The sequence below is a fragment of the Zymoseptoria tritici genome, chromosome 2 (genome assembly GCF_000219625.1).
Source record: "Zymoseptoria tritici IPO323 chromosome 2, whole genome shotgun sequence".
In the NCBI taxonomy this organism is placed as follows: Eukaryota; Fungi; Ascomycota; class Dothideomycetes; order Mycosphaerellales; family Mycosphaerellaceae; genus Zymoseptoria; species Zymoseptoria tritici.
The window spans coordinates 3,701,057-3,724,846 of record NC_018217.1 but is presented as its reverse complement, the minus strand read 5'-3'; the positions used below and the strand labels follow the sequence as shown (position 1 = coordinate 3,724,846).

Here is a 23,790-nt window from a genome sequence, read left to right as displayed (position 1 = left end):
ATCGTTACGCTGCACATTCCGTGATTGCCAACCATCGCATTCTTGCCGACTCACCTTCGATCACGATCTCTATCCATGCTTCGGTCCATGATGATGGTGTAGAGTGAGACACAACCTGATGGTCGTGTTGTTTGTCGCGGAAGCTAAAAGTTCAGACAGCGAAGTTGGAGTCGGGAACGGGATTTCTTCGGCGGAACCTGATAGTACGGAGGCGGACTTGGTGAAGGATTCGAATCGCTCCTTTGGTTGTTCGTGACAAGCAGCACGTCGGGTATGCCATTCCACGGTCCATGCTGGGCGCATACTACGCACGCTGCACGGTGTCGATGTCTCCATCATCTCCTGCTTACTACCACTTCCACGGGTTACAGCCATTGTACAGTCAACTTCCTTCCTGCTTCCATTTTACACCTGCTCCATCCCATTCCCTCTCACTGCACTTTTACAATTCGTGATCCATACCCGCATATGATCATCTCCGTCCACCTCCCCTACCGCTTTTCTGCTCCCGCTCGCGATCGCGCTTTTGACGCTTCGCAGTCTCCTCCGCCACCAGTCCACTCAAATCCTCCGCACCCTTCCATCCACCCCGATTTTGCTGCGCACTCTCCGCCTCAAACCGCCTCTTGAGCTCCTCCTTCGACATCTTATCATCTCTCGCCAGAGCATCCGGATCCATTGACACATCCAGATCACCAACCTTCCGCTTCTTCCCTCTGTCATCTCGCTCTGACCCAAGCACAGGACGTCCTCCATTCAGATCGTAAGCGCGCTCGCCACCAAAGAAACCCTCGGCTCGGATCGATCGCTCGTTCAGAACTTGTCCTGCTGATCGTGGGTGATTGCTGGCCTCCGTCTCGGTACCAACGCGCTCTTTTCGTAGATTCATGTCATCTGACATGCCGCGCATGCCCATGAAGTCGGTCGGTACTGTGCTTTGGAATCCGCCAGGAGTGTCGGTACCGCTGTAATGCCCGTCAATACCCGTCCTCCTGCCACTATCGTCTTCCTCCTCGTCTTCATCCTCTTCTTCCTCCTCCTCTTCTTCCTCCTCATCGTCTTCGGGAGGTTGAAGCTCTCCCCATAGCGACTTGTCGACCGGCTCTACCTTGGCAGCCTCGTCCTTCGCAGCGTCCTCTTGATACTCCGTCAAGCCAAAGACATCACCACCCCACTCAGGCCGGCCTTCTGCGTCCAACGGTGGCTTACCCCACTGGCCTGGTGCGTATCCCCATGATGATCCGACTGGAGGTGGTGCGTTCAGTCCAGGAATCTTGAGAGCCGGATATGATGGTGGCGGTCCGACCTTTTGTTGCGCAACAAGCCACGGCGGTGGTGCACCAGGTCCCATGTTGAGCGCCTCCATGAGCTCCTCACTTAGCTGGCCCGGACGGAGGTGGCGCAAATTCGTTTCGAACTCCTTACCCTCGTAGTAGACTTCACCATACTTGGTCATCGTTGGTTTAGTCTGCCTGCGAAAGAACGCCTCGTAAAGTTTTTGGTAATCAATGTCGAGCTTGCCAGTCTTTCCACTGACGCGCTCACGCTGCTTTTGCTTCAATGTGGCCTCCGCCTCCTTTGCGTGCGCAGCATCGCGCATGTCCTGAATGCCAGTCTCCGCAATGAACTTAGGCAGCACGAATCCAGGCTTCTCGATACCACGCTTGCTGCTCAAGTACTCACGCTTCAGACTCCAGTGGTTCGGTACTGGAATGACGTTCCGCGCAGACTTGAGATTAACCAGCAGCTTCGGGTCCGCAGCGTCTGTATCTGTCCACTCCACAATCTCCGGCTTCCGCACAATGGCCTTCAGCTCTGCAATGCTGAGCTTGTTGGCAGCCTTTCGCTGCTTCTTCGACAAGCGCTTTCTTGTAGCCTCCTCCTCGTCCTCTGACTGAACATTGTCGTCATCATCATAGTATACCTCCGGCTTCGCTTCTGGCTCGTTCTCTTTGGCGTCCTCGTCGGTCTTCTGGAACCTTGCTAGCACACCGGCGTACTGTGAGAAAAGCGCATCATCTTTGGGCAGGTCGTCGTCGATCTCGATTATCGTGGTTTCATCGTCTGCCGCATCGGTCGTGGGCGCTGCTGCTTGTGCAGGCTCTTCCGGCTTCTCGGCGACATCTGGCTGCGGTGGTACTGCGGAGACCTGGTCGATTGTTAGATGTGCGGTTGTGTGAGTCTTGGTATCCAAGCACAGGCTTACCTCTTGCTTCTGTTGCTTCTTCTTTGCGCGACGCTGCTCATTCTTCGTTGGCTTGCGAGCCTTCGCACCAGATTGAGGTTCGGCGATCACGCCCGGCATGGTGAAATACCTTGTCGCAACCACTCCTTCTTGTTGTGCAGGATTCCGCCTCTACTGCCACCAGTCGCTCTTTGCTGCAGCGTCTGTTGCTGTCCAGCCGTCCTCTTCCCGGTGTGATTGCGCACGGTCTACGGTGATGGGATAAGGGTCGCGATCGCCTTGGAGGATAGTTTTGATGCTTCGCACGGCTGCGTAGTCGAGTATGGGCAGCGGAAGGGTAGTGGGAGGGTGAGCTGAGGAATGATTGAAGAAGTGGTTCTGACGGTCGAAGCTTTGAACGAAGTATCTTAGTGATGCCTGAGGCATGAACTCGAGCTAGCAAAATCGAGCAATTTTAATTGCAGTCAATCGTTGTAGGTATTCCATTTGACGCACATCAGCTAGCGCGCCTACTACGCGAGCCAATCATGATGGGCAAACTTATTGATGCCTGAGGCATGAGATCGCTCTCAACTTCACTCTGGTCTTTGTCACAAGCCATTCACCTGAACCAGACTTTCGTAGCGGACAACCTGTCGATGCGCCTTCACTCGCGACGTTCAAGGCTTCACATTCACATGATGGAGGTTCCTCGCAGCCTCAGGCTGCTCTGCTTTGACCAGCACATATATGCATATGTCTTTGCTCTCTCCCTACTTACTTCTTTCACCAATCCTCAACTACTACATCGACACCACTGGACCCCTCCTCCTCCTCTGTTCGCCCACGGCAAGTGCGCTCGCAAGATCTGCCCAAGTCGAATAGGTTTCAGCTGAAAGCCCGGAGAGATAGGTTGTCGACCCTTCTCATTCGAACGACGCACGACACACTCCACGACACCCAAAAGCACCATCTCAAGCAGACTCTCGCACCGCAACTTTTCTACACAGTAGTTCCCGCGCACAGAACCAGACCAGATTGTTCCGCACCGCTATCATGGCCGGCTATAAGCGTCGCCGCGCGGAATCTGTGGACCTCGTGACAGCCGAGTCCGTCTCGGAAGCAGACGAACCTCGACACAACCAAGCCAACGAGGAGTTCGTACCGCTGGTTGTCACGGCGCCAGAGGCTGTTCAACTTGAATTGGACGTCGACAAGTTGAATAAGCGCCTGGCCGACGGGATGAACTCGTCTGGTTTCAAGGACCCAAGTACGGAGAAGATCCGTGAGCTGATCAAGGCGGCACTCTGCAAAATAGAGGTGTCAGAGGTTATGATCGGCCTTTCTGGTAACATGGGCGGAGGCAAGAGCGCCACTATGAACTCCTTCTTTGGGGTGGGAAAGATCGCGCGCGAAGGCGCAAATGGGTTCTCTTGCACATTATCCAGCAACAAGTTCTGCAACGCCAAAGATGACCAGCCACTGGAATTTCAGGCCGAAGTCTTCTTCTTCGATGGCCCACAACGTCGGGAACTTCTCGCTGGACTTCTTCAAGACTACCGTCGATTCTCGGCGTCTGACGACTCTGTGGACGCAGACGATCGTGTTGAAAGCAGCCCGGAGAGACTCATGGCAGTAGAGCAGACCCTGCTCTCTCTGCTTTGCAATCGTGCGGAATGGAGCGACCTGGAAAGCATACAGAAACTTTTGAGCGAGCCTGACAACGACGAGTCCCTTCTGTTAACACTGGAGCGACATGTCTATGACTCAATTCAAACGGCTTCCAAACAGACACAAACGGTTTTAGTTAACGCCGACAAACCGAGGCAATTGCAGACTGTTCTCGGATCGTTCGTCACCGAGGGTACCAATATAAGAAAGCCCAAGCACTCCCTGGCGCCGATGGTGTCGCTGGTCGAGTATCGCTTCAAGAACCCGATGCTCGCAACAGGCGCATCATTCATCGATACGCCCGGCGTGTCCGACCCCAATCCATTCCGTCGAAAGAGCGCAGAGATTCATGCTCCCAAAATCACTCATGCACTCATCATGGTCGACGTTTCGCGTGCTGGATCTGAGTCGGTCGTCTGGGACGAAATCATTCGGCATTCTCATCTGGGGACGGGCCGTGTCATGCTTGTCGTTACCAAAACCGATTCCTGGCAGAAAGATGGCGAGCTAGAGATGGACGATCCGCATGATGTCGACATGGCAAACACGTTGCAGTCCGAAATGGAAGACGTGAAGCAAGCCCGGGACGAATTGAAGGAGAGGCTCAAGGATTATACCGGCGCAGACCCTCCCGAAGCCGTACCAGTCGAATTGGCCGCACAAGCGAAGAAGCTGTCACTGTTTTACAAGCACAAGGAGAGACTTCTCACCCGTCACAACCTTCTCGTTCGTAACGAGCAGGTTAAGACGGCACTTACCAACAAGATGAGCCGCAAGCTGGCATCAATTGGATCCGTTCCGATCTTCATGGTGGGCAACAAAGCCTACCAGGCCTACCTGGAAGGCTTCGAAGCGGGCGATGGTCCAGCTCTCACCCTGGAGGAGACAGGCCTGCCCGAGCTCCGTCGCCATGTGGCGATGTTGCCCAATGCCCTCCGTCTGAATGCGATCGACGTCCGTCACACGAGGATCTCCCGCATGATGGCTCGAGTTAATGCGTTTGGCGATCAACAGGAAATGGCATCCAAGGGACATGTCGTTGCCCTCATCAGCGATACGGACAATATCAAGAAATCGATCGATGTGTCATTCGCTCGACTGGAGAACGAGCTGAAGCGACGCTTTCTTGATGTGTTGCGTAGACATGAACAGCCATGGCTGGATGCTGTTCAGGTCAAGGTGAAGAAGTGGCTTGCGGAGAATGGGGTCACACCATTTCTCACCCTTATGAGAGTTGGTGGGGTCCGTGGACCCGGCAGACATGGGAAGATCGATATGATTGAGGAACTCCTCCAATTGTATCGAAGGGATTTTCCCCGGGCCTGCACTGCTCCAGCCCACGATGCGATTGCGAAGTGGCAAGGGGAGACACGGGTCGAGATCGATCGACACTTTGACGACATGGTGAAGAAAGTGCAAGGTGTGTCACATCCCGAGACTCCTCTCTTCCATCAGAAACTGACTTCATTTTAGATGCCTGTAAAGGCAGGAGTGTCGATGCAAATGATTTCCTCGTGGCCGTGCAGGCGTTGAGAAATGCTTTCGAGGACAACTACAGCCTTGTGGGCGTAGCGCTCAAGAACACCATCGGGTAAACATATCACCATCAAACCGTTTTTGACCTACTAACGATTAAAAAGGACCGTCCAAACGAACACCACTGTCAAATGCGGCACCAACTACATCGCAAAAGAAATGAGGCGGATTTTCGGCGAGATTTACCTGCTGCGGAACGGGGATGATCGACCCAAGATGCAGAGGAAGCTGATGCAAATCTCCTATCCTAAGCAGCGTCCACCAGCCTTCATACAGGCGACGTCTATATCTGGACCTGGTGGTATCTGGCACGCTGTCGTCACCGCAGCAAAATCAGAAGTGGCGAAAGGAATTGGCGAGCAGAATGATGCACTCCACAGCGCCTTGGACATCTTCACCGACGCCGTCAAAGATGATTTCGAGGAGACATTTGCCGACAAGTTCAAGCCATCCGATGAGGAATTGACACTTCGCAATGCGATGAAGAAGATGTCTCTGGTCATGGAGAAAAGCGTTCGGAATGATATGGCGGGACGCGTGAAGGCGTTGAGGGCCGGAAACTTCGTTTCTGGCGAATTGCCAAAGGTTTGATCTTTGAACTTGATGCTTCGAGGAGTTCGAAAAGCTTCGCGCTGCGGGAGACGCAAAACGATTTTGATTTGATTCACGACGACGGCACACAAGCCTGTACTTTTACAAGTCACGACTAAAGCTACCAGCGAGCGCAGCAAAGGCTGCATTTCAGACTACGATACCAAACGAATGTTCATGCCATTATCGCAACTTGGTAGCATCCAGCCATCCGTGATGAACTCTCGCCCGTGTAGGTATGTTGTTGTTCCTCGTGTTTAGAATTAATGACGTGGCGGTGGACGAGCCAAAAGCCGAATTTTAAACGCGACACGCCAGATAGTCTACTTCTCACCTGCAATCACCATCGGCGTCGAGCAATTTTACGACTTCTCGCTCTCATCGCAACCTGGCATGGAACGTGTCGTGGACAGGTCGGAGCTGCTATCCGATGCCAGTCCACCCCCTCCCTCTCCGAACATCGATGAGCTCAAACACCTGGACCAGTTCGAATATGTTTCACACAAGGCCGAAACCAATGGGGATATAGCAATGGAAGATGAGGAAGAACTAGACTTCTGCCTCTTTGCGCCATCATCAACCGGTCAAGTCCAAAGCAAAGCAGCCGTCTCCAAGATCAGGCTTGCATCTCCCGATGCTTCAAATGCAACGCCGAGTTTTGTCGTTCCAAGCCGGGACGTGAGTTACTACTTTACGGATACATTGCAACCCGATGAACGACAAACCTTCGAGGTAGCCGCAGTCAGTGGGCAGGATGTCATCTCACACTCGCATTCGATATGGCCAGGATGTACGTACGAGTGGCGAGTACTACATGTCAAGCCCACCAAGAAACAGAGGCAGGCCTTGGCCCGGTGTGATGCCCTATATGCCAAGCCAGACGAGCCCTCGGAATCGGTCTCCAAACGCACGAGGCCGGGCAAGCAGTCTCGACTCAAAATTCGAGCCAAGCAAGCGGCGATCAGGGCGGAGGAGGAGGAGCGGAGGAAGGCTGCGGAGTTGAAGGAGGCTGCTGAGCGGGAGAAGCGTACGAGGAGGAATCGCGAGAAGCAGCAGAAGAAGAGGAGTCGCGAGAAGGCAAAGAAGGCGGGTACGGGCACGAGTGAGGGCAATGATGGGCAGGAGTCGCAGCCGGATTGAATGGAGAGCCATTTCTGTCTACTCTATCCTCAATTGAACTGCTGGAACCTCGCCTGCAGGACAGTCCATGCACTGGACGATCGACCACATGGCTGTTCAGGCTGTGAACTGCCTACGATGGGCCATCAACGACCGCATTCAGCCGCAGTTGTTCGTGACTCTGCACCGCCGAGCCCTTTAATTTGGCGGCCTTGCTGCAAGACCCAAAGCAAGAGTACAACGCTGCCTGATATTGTCTTCACTTGGTCAGCGGCCTCTAGACGAGGAGTGCCCCAGAACGGTCCTGGAGAGAAAGGCAACTGGAGAAGATAGCCGTCGAAGAAGAAGAAGAACAGCAGGGCTACGATGCCAGGCTCAAATAGCTGTACAGCTAAGTCATCTGCACGCTCTGTTAGCCGTACATCTCCGTCGACATGCCAGTTTCGATACCCGTACAGCTAAGTTATCTGCACGCTCTATTCGTCGTACATGTCCGTCGACAAGCCGGTCTCGGTTACCTGCACACTCTACTGGCCGTTCAACTCCGTCAACACGCCGGCCTCAAAAGCTGTACAGCTCAATGATCAGCACGACCAAGCAGCCGCACATGTCCGATGGCATGCTAGCTTGTATAGTTGTGCAAGCGACTACTCCTGCAAGAGTGCGCGAGATTCTGATTGGTCTTCATGCTTCCTACGCTAGCTCATGTCCGGAAGATCCGCGCAAGCTTTCCCATGAAATTGCCTTCGAAAGTGACAGCAAATGAAAAGTTCAAGGAGCTCAGCCTTAATGAAATGGTGTGAATGGCTCTCGACCTCGGCGCGCTATCTGCAGTCTGCGTTGTCGGGAATTTGCATGTTGACATCTTGAGATATATCCAATTGCTCAACAGTCTTTCGCTGGAATATGAGCCGGGAGGAGATACTTAATACAGATCTGCCTGAAGTAAACGCGATTTCTGTGATCTCATCTGTCTGCTGTAGTCTTCGACCAACGCCTCGCTGTAAAGCACTCTTCTGCGCATATCAGACGACTGCTCTGACGACGTCCCTAAGCTCGCATCTGCCACCAAAAGCATCGCCAGACGAGAAAGAAATTCATACTCCCACGTCCCACGTCTCACTTCGAAGCGTTCTCTTGACTCTCCTCAATCGCCTCGTCAACCCCATCCTTGACCTCCTTCGCCTTCTGCTTCGCCTCCTCGGCTTTCGCCGCCGCAAAGTCCACGATGGCTCCACTCTTCCCCATAGCATCGGTGTCGTCGTCCTGACCTTGCGGGAACCACCTGTCACCTCCCTCTCCCGCGACTTGATCCTTCACTGCTTCACCTGGCCTTTCGGCCTGCGACTCGGCCAGAATCTTGTCTTCCTTGTTATCCCGTTCAATGATGGCTGAAGACTCTGGCGAGTCGTCTCCCTGTCCGCCGTTCTTGTTCTTATTCTTGTTCTTCTTCTTCTTGGGAGAAGGAGATGGCGACGATTCAATCGCGCTTTCGTCCTTGAGCTTTTGCGCGGCGTTCTCGACTTTCTGCGCGGCGCCCTGGGCATTCTCCTTGACTTTCTGCGCGGCGTTCGGAGCTTCGTTCTCGACCTTCTGGGCAGCATTCTTCGCACCGTCCTTGGCTTTCTGGGCGGTGTTCGCAGCTTCGTTCTTCAGCTTGTTGGCCTGATCCTTCGCATCTTCCTTGAGATCACTCCCGCTGCGGCCCTTGAAAGTGCCCTCCTTGACTGCCTGAATATCCTTCTGCAACTGGTCCTTGTATTTCTTGCCGTCGAAGTTCTGAATCTTGTCCTCGGCTTTCTTGCCAGTTTGCTCGACCTTCTCCTCGGTCTTGCGCTTCGCTTCCTTGCCGGACTCCTTGGTCTGATGCGCTGCTTCTCTCACGTTCTTGGGCTTTCCCCATCCCAGGTATGAGCGGACGAAGAAGCGGCCAAAGAGGTAGGTCAAAGGAACGAGGTAGAACAAGTTCAGGTAGATGGCAAAGGCTTCGCCGTCAGTGTCGATGCAGTTGACCTTGGTGATCTCAGTGCGCCACTTCGTCTCGTAAGTGGGTTCCGTTCGCTCGTTAAACTGCTGGATCTTCTCGACGATTTGGTTGCTGAGAGTTTCGCCTTGGTTGGTGGTCACGCGCTCGGCAATGCCCTCCTCGCCAATGGCGCGCAGGAGGAGCTTCTTGGCGAGTGCGATCAAGGTGCCGGATGCCATGGGAGATTCAATGACTTTGGATGCGGTCGAGGATGCAGCGGAGGCAGCAGAGCTGACACTGGATGCAGCTGCTTTGACCACGGACAGAACTTGGTATGGTGTCTCGACTGGCACATCGTACTTGATGAATAGGTGAGCAGCTGCATAAGAAGCTCCCCAAACAAATTGAGCGATTTGCATGGTTGTCAGAGTGCGTTTGAGGACGCCAGGTACCCGGACACCAAGTGCTGAGAGGGTGAAGTAGGTGTACTGTACAACGGTCAGCATGCCATATCAGTCAATCCGTCCCACTCCCAATACATACCATCAACGAGTGGATGAACGAGTTGACAAACACGAACATCGAGATCGGAGGACTCATGTAGCGAATGCCTGCCCACATGCACATCATCGCGCCGGCATGGTGATACGTCTGCAAAGTGGCACTGCGCTTGCCCTTGGCCAGAATGATCACAGTGTCCAAAACCTCGTAAAACTTGCTGACGTAGAAGATCCAACCCCAGAAGGCCAGACCTTCATTCCACAGACGTCCGACATCAGTCGGGTCCGGGTTGCCATTGTATCCCAATTTGATAATCTCGTTCTTGACCTCCCAGATGTTGATTGTGGTGTTGTAGGTCACCGCGTCGCCCAAACCTCTTGGTCCATGAATCTTACACAACCCATCTGCGATGCCTGCGAATCCGGTGTGGTCGTTGCGATCGGGCCAGACTTGGTAGTATGCACGACACATGGCGACGAAGGTCGCGGCGGAGTAGACTGTGAGGAGCGCATTGTGGATGATGACGGAGAACTTGAAGATGGGCTCTTTGGAGATGGCCCACGGCTTGTAGGCGCGCTGTTTGTTGATAACATTGAATAAAAGCACGGAGAAGATGTAGGTGAGCGCGATCGTGATCGGAACCTCGGGGCGGAGGGCGAAGTTGTAGAGGTCCTTGTTGATGCCGAAAGGTGAACGGAACGTGCCCTCATTGACCGGAGGAGGCAGCGTTCTTGGAAGATTCGCCGGAAATGGGTTGAAGCCTCTGGGTCTGGTGAGGTAGACGTGTGGACCCGCGGTCGTGTCGCTGGTCAATCTCCAGTCCATGGTGAGGAAGTCCTGGTCAGGACCGTAGTCTATGCAAGGTACGTTGGAAGCACCCGAAGGTTTCAGATCGGTGTCGCGTGAGGCTTGACCACGCGGTGCGCGGTGCGGCTTCGGGTGTTGGAGAAGTGAAGTTCGAGTTTCGGTCGGCGGTAGAAAGAGCGAAGGAGTGTGGGAGGAAGGAGCGGATGTCTACGAAGCGTGTCGCATGCCTGTGATCTTGTCGCAAGAGAGGGAGCGGAGTGTAATCTGAGGAAACTCTGATGGCTGGTGAGGTGAATGTTTAAAAAACGAGGTCGGCAGGAAAACGAGAGCGAGGTGTGGCTGATGCGTCGCGTTTAGAGTTCGGCCTTGTTCCTTTCCTGCGACGTCATGATGGAATAATGTATGACCTTGGACGGAAGACATGGAACGAGGGCCGAGAAGAGTGTCTCCTGAACGTACAAGTAAAGCGGATCTCCTACACTAAGATAGACTCTTCTACACACATCAATCCACATTCACACAAGACCTCAATTCATCAACATGTCCGAAGGCAACAAGGCAGCAGAGCAAGTGAAAGGCGGCTTCAAATCCGTCGGGGTGCGTTCCCTTTCACATGCAGATGATCGCAGCCAAGCTGACAGTGACCACAGGACCTCGGCGAGTCCATCCGCTCCAACATCAACTCCTTCGCCGACGACCTTCTTGGCGGCAACAAGACCCATGAAAGCACTGGCTTTTCCAACGATGCCAAAGCTCTCGGCCGCGAAGTCGAGAAGGGAGCTGAGACGGCAGGACAGAAAGCCGACAACACCACGAGTGCGCCTGGAACCACGCGGATGGGCGAGGACAATTCGACGACTGCGCCTGGAACTACACGCACAACGGAGAACTGATCAAACAGTCGCTGTCAGCGGTATAGAATCATACAGCGGATGAACTACCTTTCGATCCTCAAAGATCCTTCACCGGCGCATCACCTTCTGCCGCTCCACTTCCATATTTCCTCACAGCCTCCTTCGCCGCTCCCTTGTCCTTCTCAAAGTACTTGACCTCCTCCGAATCCATGTGCTTCATGACATTATCCGCCTGCCACTTCTTGAAGCTGAAACCCACACCCTCGTGCGAGTAGTCCTTGTCGTTCGCCTGATCCTTGTGGTACTTGACCTGGATAAAGTCCGAGTCGACAGTGTCCGGATCCAAGCTCAGACTGACCAGTGCGTTGATGGTAGCCGTCTTGGGGATGAGCTTGAAAGTCCAGGATTGCTCGTTCTTGAATTGGATGAGGTTGGGCTCATTGACAACAATCTCGTAGCCTTCGTTCTTGCTGGCTTTGAAGAGTTTGGGGAGCGCGAACCATTGGCCTGCCATCTTGTAGCGGTCGTTTGCGTATACGAACTGTTTTGAGGTCAGAGGTAGAGCACAAATAGGTAAGCGGTAGGCGAGAGTACCTGATCATCGTAGACGCAGTCGGCAGTGTAGCGCTCCACGCGCTTGATAGTTGGCTCACATGAGTAGAGGGCGATGATGTCGTCAATGAGTGCCTGACGGGCGGGAGTGAGCTTGATCGACTTGGATGGGTCCGGGTGCCAGTCTTCGGTGGAAGACGTCTGGCGGACTTCATGTTGTTCGCCTGGTGCTGAGGACATGTTGGCGGTTGTTCTGAAGGTGGCGGTTTGCAGAAATTGGTTTGCGAGGCGTTTGTGGACGAGAGGTCTGCAAGTAAGTGGTTTGTGTAGTATGAAAGGAGATCTGAACATTTGTTGGTGTGGGTTGTCAAGACAAAGAGGTTGCATCGAGGAGGAAGGGTGTTAAGAGAATCTCGGCTACTTCACTGACGACACAGGTACGACTGCATTCTTGTTCGCACAGTCGTGACGCGTGGATTTGGAGTGGTGTGTCTGCTGGAGATGGAAGACGTGTTCCGCGATCATTACTGCAGGAACGCAGGATGCAGCATGTTGTGGGCGTGAGATCAATATGACGAGCTCATCCGGAGGGAAGTGCTTCGGATGGCTGTCTCACTTTCAGACCGGCCGAGTTGACCAGCATTGGCAGGGTCTGAGCGTGAGACGTGGAGTCCGCTCCCACTTCGTCCTTCTTCACAACCTATTCCACGAGGACCACGATACTGTCAAATGAATGTCGCAATCAATGCTTGGACTGGATTGATCGCGTCAGCCTTCCTTTGAACACGAGGACGCTTCTGCAGAAAATGCGGCCAAAGTGCTAGATTCACCAGAGCAAAGTGCAAAACCTGTAAGGCTGCTGCGACACGCTTGAGTGAATTACTCCCAAGAAGCAGGTGCAGCCTGTGCGTCTCTTCTCATTTGGCCTCTCGGATCGAGCAAACATTCAGCAACATCCATGCCGAGTTTCGCCGCCTGATTCGCGGAGACACTTTCATGCTCTTCTCACCTCGTCACTTCATCACAGCCAAGAACATCGGCGCATCGAAGTCGTGATAACTTCACTTGCGCAACCTTTTCCAGAGTCAGGAAGCTGTGGCAAAAGATCTGAGATCCAAGCACTTGATCCAACATGGCGACAGCAGCTACCCAAAAGCGCTGGCTCACCGCCAACAAGAGCAAGCTTCACAACAAGAACCTCGACTATTCCGTGCGACCGTCTTACCATCTCTCAACCACCAGCAGAGCCTAACAACCTCCCAGATCATCCTCCGCAAAGACGATGCATGGGATCAACTCGACGCACCCACCCGCCAGCGACTCTACGACCTCCTGCCTCCCAGACCAGACGGAGAGCCCCACGACATCAATGTCAACCCTCTCAAGTGTCCGCATGAGAAGTACATTCGACGCGCCATCAAGTCCTGGCAGGAGGACCTGATCGATGGGAAGGAAGCAAAGGCGTGGCGTGAGTCGGCCATTCAGGCGGGGAAGGATCGTGATGCGGGGCTCTGGGATGAGTTTCGGGAGGCTGAGAGGGAGAAGTATTGGGGTGCGAGAGAGGACGAGCCAGGGAACGGAGTGGTGGATGGCGAGGATGAGCTGATGGGGGATGGGAAAGGGGAGCGTGGTTAGGGTTGAGCTTGTGTGGTGCTGCTTAGGGTTATAATGGTGATGGGAAGTTTGAGTACGGTGTCTCCACGGGCAGGCAGGTTGAAATGGAGGTTACAGCAAATGAGTACGCTAAGACTACAGAAGATGTCTTCAAGGAGTGCGAATGCATCGCATGGCAGTGTGTTGCAGAAGTGGTGTTTCGAACATTTGACACGGTCGAATTTGCGAATTTACAACGTCGACTTCAAACATCGTTCTTGCACATTCAACTCATCCATTTTCGCAACATGGCCCCCTCTTCTCTCCAACATCGCCGCACACACAATCTTCTACTGATATCGAAACTCCTTAACCAACGCGATGCAGCCTCTCCTTTCACACTTGTGCTCGACAGCTTGGAGCAATCGGGCAAACCACTACTGGCGGAGTTCATGAAGCGAGCAAAAGTATATTCTTCAACCGCAAGCGGACACGTCAGTTGCTAACCAATTTTCAGTCGTCAAATACGAAAGTAATACTAGTCTCATGGGAAACACTACGAAAGCCTCGCGATGCCGATGTGGTTGTGAGAGCCTGGAAGCAGAGTTTGCGAGAATGGCAGAATGAGATCGCAAGTCATCTCAAAGCGGACCCCGAGCAGAGTATGATGCCCAAAGTCACAAGCAAAACAGAGGAGCTGACATGCTTGACAGAGAAACTCATCGTCTTTGATAGCCTGAACACATTGGCCGCTTCAGAAAGCTCTCATCTTCCGGCTCTACTATCATCTTTCATTGGTCCATCAAGCTCAATACTGGCACAGTACCATACCGATGTGCCTGAGTCACTACACTCCGGAGTTCGCAACGCATATGGACCATCCGCTCTGACGCTGCTGAGATACCTGGCGACTACAATCTTCACAACGCACTCGATACATCACGTCTTGGCAAGAAAAGCCGCCCGAGAACGAAGTCATGCAGAGCCAGTTTTCGGACTCGAGCAAGGCGTCGAAGGAGTCTTGCAGGGACTGGGAGCGAATGGTATAGACGGACTGGTACTGGAGATGGAGCACAGACGTAAGAGTGGGCGCGGTGTACGGGAGTGGTACTTCCTACCGCTTCGGGTGCAAGCTGCATCTTCCACGTCTACGACCCGGCCAAAGGAGATTGTGACTCTGCTTGAGAATCATGCGGAGTACAAGTCACCTGAAGAGACAGATCATGGTACTGCGAACACGGCTGGCGAGGCAGACACGACATTCGAAATTGGTCTTACGGAGAAGCAAAGGCGGGATCGAGAGGGAGTTGTTCTGCCGTACTTTGACGCACAGAAAGGTGGTGGGGATGGTGGGAGGATTCTGTATGATATTGGGTCGGAGGATGATTGGGACGAGGACGAGGACGAGATATGATTGAATTGTCTCTGTCCAAAATGTTTGATGCTGCCTCCTCTGTTCGTGTAAATGTATGCATCGAAGAAGTGATGCCTCAGGCCGGACTTGGTGACTGCCTTTCTTCGAACTTATTGAGCTTCTACCATAATCTCACGCGACACTTTCCTTCACCACCAACGCAGACCTCAGGATGGACCGCAACTACAGGCGAGACGATCGACGGGACGACCGACGACCGAGAGAAGACACTAGAAATCACAAGCCGAGATTCGGTAGGAAGCGTCTTTGTCGCAAACCACAATTGTCGCATAAGCTAACATTTCTAACCAGAGCAAAACCGATCACGATCACCCGCCCGACACGATCGCCGCGACGACCGAAGACGGTCACCACCTGCACGAGGCCCGCCACCGCCACGAGGACCTGGAGGACCACCACAACGCTCAGACCAAGGCCGCGAGCCGCCCCGTAGACTGTCCGCAGCAGGCGGCGCACCACCACGAGGACCAGGTTTCAAGGGACCTCCGCGAGAGCCCTTTGATGGCAGACAGAATACTGCAGCCCCGAGGAGAGGTCCACGCGAGATCAAAGACGAGGATACGAAGATGGACGGACCTTTCGAGGATGAAGACTCAGAAGCGGAGATGGCACGAGTGATGGGATTCAAAGCCTTCCGCACCACGCAGAATACGAAAGTGCCCGGGAATGACAAGAACTACGGCGTGCACAAGAACAAGAAGGCCGAGTACCGCCAGTACATGAACAGAGTGGGTGGGTTCAATAGGCCGCTCGATGCGCTGCCTTGAGGTGGATTGCAATGTGGAGGAGTTTCGCTTTGATCGCGGATTCGAGCGCACAACATCATCCTGGAGTATATTACTGCTTGGGCATATCTGAGACAGCAACCACGGCCAGAGCTCTACATGTCAGAGCCACCACATGCATATGGGGCCAGATCTCTACTCGCTGGCAAGACCGCTGCTGGACCTGCCACACATGTATAAAGCGGGCTCGTGCGGCAATCTCGCGTGGCTACGTGGCTTGCAGACCAGGCCGCCAAACCACATCAAGGACATGCGCATTCGTTTCGAAAGGAGTTTCAGCCGACAAGCGACCCAATCTGCATCTCTTGGCGCTGATACGCACCACCACAACTGGAGATGGATTGAATCGCTGCAATATCAGCTGGGTCCGTGTGGGAGGTAATGTGGTGCATGAGAGAGTCTTGAGCGTATCGCCGTCGCTGTCTGGCCGGCACGCTGCATGCTCCCTAAGCGAATGGTCTGTTCTTGCGGAACGTCTCCATCTTGCACCACGGCTATGTCTGCCTCGCTGCATGAACCGCCATCTCTGGAAATCGGATGATGTCCAATATCAACCTGCCGCCGAAAAGTCGTATAGACGACACACCATCGTTTCGACGCCGTGATGCCTTCTTTCCTCGAGAAGGTATATCTAGATCTTCCCGCTCGCAGGTAAATCACAAAAATGATTCCAAGCAGCTCTTGAGCACAGTCTCACTCGTTCCATCCCCGTTCTCAAGCGAGCGCCACCTTCTCTCACTCTTTCGTTCTGTTCCTCACCCGAGGCCACCATCACTCCATCCCTCAACATGCGTTCCTTTACCAACATCGCTGCCATCGCAGCCTTCGCAGCCCTCCCTCTCGTCTCAGCTCACGGCTACATCGAGTCCGTCGCCGTCAACGGAAAGTCCTACGTCGGAACCTCTCCTGAATGGTTCTACCAGCAGAGCAAACCGGACCGAGCTGGCTGGTACGCCAAGAACCAGGACAATGGATTCGTCTCGCCCAGCGCGTACACCAATGCAGACATCGTCTGTCACAAGAGCGCGACCGTTGGTGGAACTCCCGTTCCTGTCAGTGCTGGTGGGAAGATGGATATCAAATGGGTGCGTCGTGCAATACTGCCTTTCTGCAACGAATGCTGATGTATGCCGCAGAACACCTGGCCAGACAGTCATCACGGTCCCGTCATCACCTACATGGCTGCCGTTGGCGGCGACTTTCCCTCAGTCGACAAGACCAAATTGCAGTGGTTCAAAGTCAAGGAAGGCGGCCTCGTCAGCGGCTCCAACCCTGGCACTTGGGTCACTGACCAGCTCCTCGCCAACAACTTGGTCGACTCAGTCACGGTTCCATCGACCCTCAAAGCGGGCAACTACGTCGTCCGCCACGAGATCATCGCTCTTCACTCTGCTGGCCAGCAAGACGGTGCTCAGAACTATCCTCAATGTAAATCATCCTTCCTGTTCCCAAATACCCGAAACATGATCTGACTTGCAACACAGGCTTCAACGTCAAAGTCTCCGGCTCCGGCACCGTGGACCCCTGCAATGGTGGCGGCGCGTCATGCGCAGTCGGCACAGCGCTGTACAAAGCCAACGACCCGAGCATCCTCATCAATATCTACCAGACACTCTCGAGCTACAAGATCCCGGGTCCGGCTCTCTACAAGGCTGCAGGCGGCAAGACCAATACCCGTCAAATCGTTAGCGGTGGTGATGGTGGGAATGGCACGGCGCCTGGTGGTGGCGACGGGTCTGTACCGCCTTTCCCTCCGATGATGCCTAGCAGCACCGATGCTGGTGAGGTCCCGTTGCCGACTGTCGCTCCGACCATGCCAGGTGGTACCGACGTTCCTGTTCCGACTATGCCAGGCGGTACTGATGTCCCTGCTCCGACCATGCCAGGCGGCGTTCTTCCCACCGGAGGACCATTACCCGGCTTTCCTCCCACCATGCCCACTGGCGGTCCATTTCCCTTCCCACCTCCAGGCACAGGCGGCGCACCCATTCCAACCGGCGCTCCTTTCCCTGGACTCCCGATTTGGACGTGGAAGCCGAAACATGTCGCTGTTCCGTTCACGGCCTAGATGGCTGTGAGAGCCGACGAGGAGAGAGGTGCAGGAAGTGGAGAGTGCGTGGAATGTTGCTGGCCGACATGGGTGAATAACAGGACTGTGTCTGTCGTTACAATGGTATCGTAGAGTATCACACAAAACGCAAGGAGTATCAGGAACTGAATTGTTGACGTGAGGCCAGCGGTGCATGTTCGATGAGTTCACGTTCCAACCATGTGGCCCCGCTAGGATATGACCGCTCACACTTCGGTGGTTGTAAAAGAATAGCCAGCCGCCTCCGAACCTTGCCTAGGATTACTCCCCATGTTGACCAGGAGGTGAACCAAGCACGAGGAATCCCCGAGCCGGCAGATTGTTCACGAGGCAGATACACGAACCCGATATCAAGGTAAGAAGACATCAGGTCACTGCCATCTCCTTCTCCTCCTCGCTCATACTCCGATCTCCTCTTCCTGTCCTCCCATCGAAAGAACCTAACCATGAGATCCCCCACATCCACATCCACATCCACCCTCCTCACTCTCACCCTCGCCCTCGCAATCACCCTCGTCCGCAGTGAGGAATTGGAGGAGTCCAAGTACAGCGACCGTCCAGCGTGCGTGAAACCGGAAGGAGGTAATGAACACCCGACCGCTCCAATGCCTGATGCCTGACCGAGACCATTCTCTCTTCCAGAAAATCACTGATATCCTCCCACGAAACGAAACAGGATTCTGTCGCTGGACCCGCTGCTGCGGTCCGTTTTGAATGCGTGGATGCGTTTTGTCGGTGTACGTACACCCTTGGCTCCTACTTCCCTCACTCCCTTTGAGGCTTTCGCCGGCTCGCTACACGGGTCCGTCTATCTGTACTAACCCTCGCCCCGTGGAACAGGGCGCTGCGAAGGCCGCCATAACGGATGGTGGTGTCCGCCGCCTTCGTACTGCACTTATACGGAGGATCCGAACATTAATAAATGCGTGACGTGAGTTGGACCTGGGATTCGATGGACGGACTCGATGTGACTGATGCGATGGCGCCATGCTGTAGGGACAACGGAGGCATTCCCCCGAAGGCGAGGAGGAAGTTCCGTCGCGATGTGGCAGGGGCGATTTGAGAAGAGTGTGGCGGTCCACTCGGACTACCACGGGACATATTAATGGAGGATGCCTTGCTGGAGAGCGCATGCTTATAAGTCGCAGCGAAGAAGCGGGATGTAGATGCTTGCTTGCCTGGGATCAAGGGCGTCAGGTGTCCAGACCGTGATCAGACCAGGATGTGGAACCGTTGACCGCCCAAGTGCTATTTGGTGCGTGACCATTCGTTAAACGGTGCGTGGGGGCGGTCACGTGCGCGGGAATCGCGTCCACGCGTGTCGCGTTCCTTACCTGTTTTTGCAGTGATAATAGACTGTTTTTGATCGCCCTCCCGTGCCCTCGTCGTCGCCGTAGTATACTATGCTCCTGTTGTTTCCGCTGTATCCGCCGCTACTGCTAGCTCTACCGCTATAGCTGCTACTGCGGCGCCGCCGTCCACCTACGAACGCGCGTTTCTTAATAAAGATAATAAGGATAAGGACGATGGTAACATGCCGTAGGACGAGTTCGATAGACTAGAGCTATAGGAGAAGGAAGAGGTGTTAAAGGAGCGTAAGGAGCGTAAGGAACGAAGGCGTTTAAGGGGATTCTACAACGCTCTTAGTTAGCCGGATAACAATAGAGCGGTAGATAATACTACCGGCGCGGCGGTCGGTAGTGTTGTTAAAGGCGCGGCGGTCGGTGGTGTTGTTAAAGGCGCGGCGGTCGGTAGTATTTAAGGAAGAAGTAATAGATTAGCCGGCGCGGCGATTTATATTAATAAGAGCGCCTTCTTATACGGCGGCCACCGTTACCGCTCTTACTTCGATGTTGTTGCTCCGCCGGTCGTTAAAGGACTAAGATTTCTATTAAAAGAAGCTACTAAGGCATAGCTCTATTAGCATAGCAAGGAGACTAGCTAGGAGCCTATCTATAGTAGCGGTCTATGCCTAAAGAAGGGTGTTGTTATTACTTAGCGGTTTATCTGTGCGAAGGGGAAGGATAACTATAATATAGTTAAAAGAAGGAAGGGATTAGATGCCCGTAGAGTCGCTATTGTACGCAGGAACACCTCCTCGAAGAAGAGCGGCTACACTATGTCGGTAACGGTAGCAATAGTAGACGAGTCGTCGTAGAAGATATCCCTTAGAAAGAAGCCTTGCTACAACTACCCCCCTAGTAAGGCTATTAGACTACTATTACACCGCCGTCGTTCTTGTAGACCTAAGATACTTAAGTTTCTTCGCACTGCTCGTAAGGCTAGTATTACTACGAAGGAACTAAGATACTAGTATAAGAAGAAGTTTAACACTAGCGACGAGAAGGACACGCCGCCGCTCTTAAAGGACATATATAACGCATAGTATACCATTCGCCTTAAACAACTAGATAGCCTTACGCCGGTTAAGAGGGTGTTAAAGACGCTTGTTTGTTTGTTTGTTTGTTTGTTTGTTCCATTTACGTCCTGTAGGAGTCTATGACTATGTAGGACGGCTGTCTCGCGACAGCAGTCTATCTATGTACAATCGTTGTTCTCTCGTATCTCTTGACCTTAGGGAAAGACCCGTGCCTAGGATAGTAGCCAGCTAGTATCGAAGGACTTTAAAGAAAGACAAATAAGGAAAAGTAAAAGGAGTGTAGGCTAGACGGTCTCGTCTTCGCCTCTTGCTAGGTGCCAGGACCTAGAAGCAATCTTTGTGTCCGAGAGAAAGGTAGTAAGGTGTTTCCGGAGTTCCTTATCTTCTACTATTTCTAGTAGAGATTGTGCTTGTCGTAGCGGTAGTGGCCTAAATGCATCGTAGATAGGGCAGCTACATACGAGGTGTTCTGCTGTTTCTCGTCGTCCGCAAGGGCAGTCTGGCGTCGTTACGTGTCCAAAGCGATAGAGATAGGACTTTAGGTATCCGTGTCCTAATAGGATAGTATAGAAGGCACTAGTTAAAGCGCGTCTTCCTCCTATTCTGTGTTTTCCTGGCGAGCTCCATGGAAATCGACTAAGGTAGCTATTTGTATTCCTAGGTACCTTATTAATCTCCCGTTGTCTTGCTATTTCGTATCGGGTTTTCTAGACGCTAAAGAGATCGTCTTTTGCGTAGTTAGCCCTCTCGTGTTCTACGAAATGCTTGTATTGTCGGAGTCGATAACAGAGTAGTTATATCTGTGTTCTCTGTCGTTTTTGCGGGAGTATCTCTCTCGAGTCCTCGTGTTGGACTTCTCGCGTATCCGAAGGCGCGCTTTGGATAGCGAGTCTTACGGGGTGGTTTTCGGGTAGCTTTGCTGCGCGTAGAGAGTATAAAATTGACTGCCTCTCTAGGCGTAGATCCGGGGGGAAGAGATTTGACTCTACTTCGGACGGGACGTTTGGGGCGGTACGGAAAACGCCTAGGATCTTTCTACAAGCTTTACTTTGTAGAGATACTAGAGGTTTTATGCTCTTTTTCGACCGCTACCAAACCGGGGCCCCGTAGTCTGCTATTGTAGTAACGCAGGCTAGGTAGATCTTTCTTAACGATATAGAAGATAGACCGCGTTCGGTATTTGCTAGTCTTTCTAATCGATAGAATGCTGCTTGTGCTTGTGCCGATCTTATTGCAATGTGCTCCTTAAAGGTAAGACCGGCGTCTAGCCAAATCCTAAGCTACTTTATCGCTTTCTTTGCCGGGCGAACAATATCGCCGTTTGGAAGAATTACCGGGTAATCGGACCCTTTCCCTTTCGAGAAGTGTACTAGGTCTGTCTTTGCTAGGTCGAAAGCAATCGAGTTCTTCTTTCCTAGGTCTATTAGCCTTCTTGCCTCACGTTCTAGTACCTTAGAGTTCTTCTTAAGGGACGTAGACGAGGTAGATAGTCTAATGTCGTCGACGTAGGAACTAGGAGTAACTCCTTGTAGCGAGAAGAATATGTCGCGCGTATAGATAAGAAAGAGGATAGGAGACATCGGGCTGCCTTGCGGAACGCCGATCTCTACGTCCTGGAATTCCTGTATCTGTCCGTCGAATGCTATTCGTAGGCGTCTATTGCTTATAAACGACTGAACCCAACGTATAAGGCTATGCGGAAGCCTTAACTGGATCATTATTCTTAATAGTCGGTTCTTTGCAACGTGGTCGTATGCTCCTCTTACGTCGAGGAAGATAACCGAAGTCTTCTTTTTCTTTCTTCGATTCTCCTCGATTTCGTTCGTTAAGAGAAGCACCGTATTAATAGCCGATTTCTTCTTTCGCCCTCCTAACTGCGAGTCGTGTAGAAGGGGCTTCGTCTCTGCGATAATCCCTAGGCGTTTCGCGAGTATTCTCTCACTAATCTTACCGAGGCAGTTTAGGAGAGAGATAACTCGGTAGGCCTTAGGGACCGAATAGTCTAGTTTTCCCGGCTTTGCTAGAACTGCGCCTGTCGCAACTTTCCAGCATCGGGGGTGGTGTCCTTCGTCGAGTAGCCTCCTATATATACGTAGAAAGGTAATAGGAATAGCGCCGTACGCTTTACTAATAATAGCTTGCGTAATACCGTCTGGGCCCGGCGTTTTTCCTTTTACTATCTTCGTACTACAGGCGGCAGCGAGTTCCTCTTCGGTTAGCGTAGTCCAGCCCCAATCCCCGGCTGTATACGCTTCCTAACGGCTAGGTAGAGGTTCCTCGGCAGGAGGGCGCGGAAATAAGGCTTCGGAGAAGGCCTTACATTTCCCCTCGAAAGAATCTTTGTTGTTTATCGTAGGTATCTGTCTTCGGCTGCTATTCCTAGTATAGGACATAGCTTTAAAGATAGATTTCGAGTCTTCTTTTTCGAGGAAAGCGTTCTAGTGGTTCTTCTTAGCTGTTTTAATAGCTTGGAAGTACTCGTTTCTCGCTTTCGTATACGCCTCTTTCTCGTCTAGCGTCGGCATGCGTCCGCAGGTAAAGGTCTGTCTATATGTTCTAGACATTGTGCGGCGTAGCGTGCGTAGCTCTCTGTTCCACCAAGGTTTTGCGCAGGCGTGTACTACTTTCTCTGGGATTGCTCCCCGCATCGATTCGGTAATACACGAGGTAAAGGAGTCTGCGATGTCGTCGAGGGAGTTCGTATAGTCAATAGACGTCGCCTTGCTTATTAGGAGATCTGTAAACAGTTCCCAATCCGCGGAAGCTATATCTAGAACTACTTTCTTCTGTTAGGCTCGATCTTGCGCGCCAATAAGGTCTATAGATATAGCCTTATGATCTGAGCCTGTCGGAATCGTTCTCCAGTCGATTTCTTTCGTAGATAAGGATCCTCTTGTAAACGTCAGGTCTAGGACCGACTCTGCGTCTAGGTGCGGCCTATAGAAGGTCCCGACACCTATCGTATTACGTAGAGTAAAGCCCTGGTCTTCTATCCACTCTATAAATTCGCGGGCACTAGTAGTATCCTTTCCCCTCGGATCCTAGGACGGGTGTCTAAGGTTAAAGTCTCCTACTAGTAGAGTGTTTGGAAGGAACGTGTTGCGTAGAGAGTAGAGGCTTCTCTCTGTTGTTCGTCGGTTTTGCGGGTTCTCGGTATCTCGAAGGTCTTTCTCGTTGTAGAGATTAACTATCTGGATCTTGTTGCCCCTCTTGTCTGAAATAACAAAGGAAAGTATGTCGCTGTCGTCTAATAAAATAGGAGAGATATTGACGTTGAGTCTTGTGCTAATATATAGCATTGTCCTTGGCCGGATCGTGGAATCCGTAGTCGTTGGGAATAGCTGGTTGTACTCCCGGTGTGCGATAGATCTTGTCTCTTTGTAGCCTGTTATCGGGTCTTCTATAGTCCACGGTTCCTGGACTAGTAGAAGGTCGGCTTTCTGCTTAACCGCGACGTCTAAGGTCGACTCTGTAGCCTCGATAGATCAGTTAAGATTGACGTGGAAAATCCGTAGAGAGTGTTCTAACATGTAGAACGTTCTAGGGGCCTCCCTTTCTGTTGTATACGATCCTTCGCCTTTTCGACTCTTAGGCTGTCCGCGCCTACGTATAGACGGTTTTGAATAGCCCTTTTTGCCTCCTCCTCGGTAGCAAAACCTACTAGAACTGTCGCCCCAGTAAGAGTCCTTCTTCTCTCTTCGTTCGTTAGCCAAATCGGGGTGCCTGCGAGTTTAAGACCTCTATTAA

At 52.7% G+C, this 23,790-nt stretch overlaps 7 protein-coding genes across 7 annotated transcripts; 4 read left to right on the top strand and 3 right to left on the bottom strand.

The window, feature by feature from the left end:
* Positions 1 to 472: 472 nt before the first annotated feature.
* On the bottom strand, positions 473 to 2,305 carry MYCGRDRAFT_99349 (uncharacterized protein; the record flags this gene model as incomplete). The annotated part of the gene is made up of 2 exons (XM_003855168.1): positions 473 to 2,149; positions 2,207 to 2,305. 2 exons carry the CDS (start codon positions 2,303 to 2,305, stop codon positions 473 to 475), a joined length of 1,776 nt encoding a protein of 591 aa, XP_003855216.1.
* A 915-nt stretch (positions 2,306 to 3,220) lies between these two features.
* MYCGRDRAFT_91272 (uncharacterized protein) lies at positions 3,221 to 7,102 on the top strand (the record flags this gene model as incomplete). Its single annotated transcript, XM_003855188.1, has 4 exons — positions 3,221 to 5,255; positions 5,309 to 5,426; positions 5,476 to 5,956; positions 6,281 to 7,102. 4 exons carry the CDS (start codon positions 3,221 to 3,223, stop codon positions 7,100 to 7,102), a joined length of 3,456 nt encoding a protein of 1,151 aa, XP_003855236.1.
* A 1,755-nt stretch (positions 7,103 to 8,857) lies between these two features.
* On the bottom strand, positions 8,858 to 10,560 carry MYCGRDRAFT_69170 (uncharacterized protein; the record flags this gene model as incomplete). Its single annotated transcript, XM_003855167.1, has 2 exons — positions 8,858 to 9,535; positions 9,591 to 10,560. Coding segments are annotated over 2 exons (1,461 nt in total), but the record flags the coding sequence as incomplete, so codon positions are not given.
* A 746-nt stretch (positions 10,561 to 11,306) lies between these two features.
* Positions 11,307 to 12,110, bottom strand: MYCGRDRAFT_69167 (uncharacterized protein; the record flags this gene model as incomplete). Its single annotated transcript, XM_003855166.1, has 2 exons — positions 11,307 to 11,750; positions 11,804 to 12,110. 2 exons carry the CDS (start codon positions 11,999 to 12,001, stop codon positions 11,307 to 11,309), a joined length of 642 nt encoding a protein of 213 aa, XP_003855214.1.
* Positions 12,111 to 13,662: 1,552 nt separating this feature from the next.
* On the top strand, positions 13,663 to 14,768 carry MYCGRDRAFT_37110 (uncharacterized protein; the record flags this gene model as incomplete). The annotated part of the gene is made up of 3 exons (XM_003855189.1): positions 13,663 to 13,821; positions 13,872 to 14,016; positions 14,068 to 14,768. 3 exons carry the CDS (start codon positions 13,663 to 13,665, stop codon positions 14,766 to 14,768), a joined length of 1,005 nt encoding a protein of 334 aa, XP_003855237.1.
* Positions 14,769 to 14,940: 172 nt separating this feature from the next.
* Positions 14,941 to 15,590, top strand: MYCGRDRAFT_69164 (uncharacterized protein; the record flags this gene model as incomplete). The annotated part of the gene is made up of 2 exons (XM_003855190.1): positions 14,941 to 15,022; positions 15,081 to 15,590. 2 exons carry the CDS (start codon positions 14,941 to 14,943, stop codon positions 15,554 to 15,556), a joined length of 558 nt encoding a protein of 185 aa, XP_003855238.1.
* A 671-nt stretch (positions 15,591 to 16,261) lies between these two features.
* On the top strand, positions 16,262 to 17,791 carry MYCGRDRAFT_103512 (putative endoglucanase-4 precursor; the record flags this gene model as incomplete). Its single annotated transcript, XM_003855191.1, has 3 exons — positions 16,262 to 16,659; positions 16,711 to 17,002; positions 17,059 to 17,791. 3 exons carry the CDS (start codon positions 16,363 to 16,365, stop codon positions 17,640 to 17,642), a joined length of 1,173 nt encoding a protein of 390 aa, XP_003855239.1.
* Between the last annotated feature and the right edge of the window lie 5,999 nt (positions 17,792 to 23,790).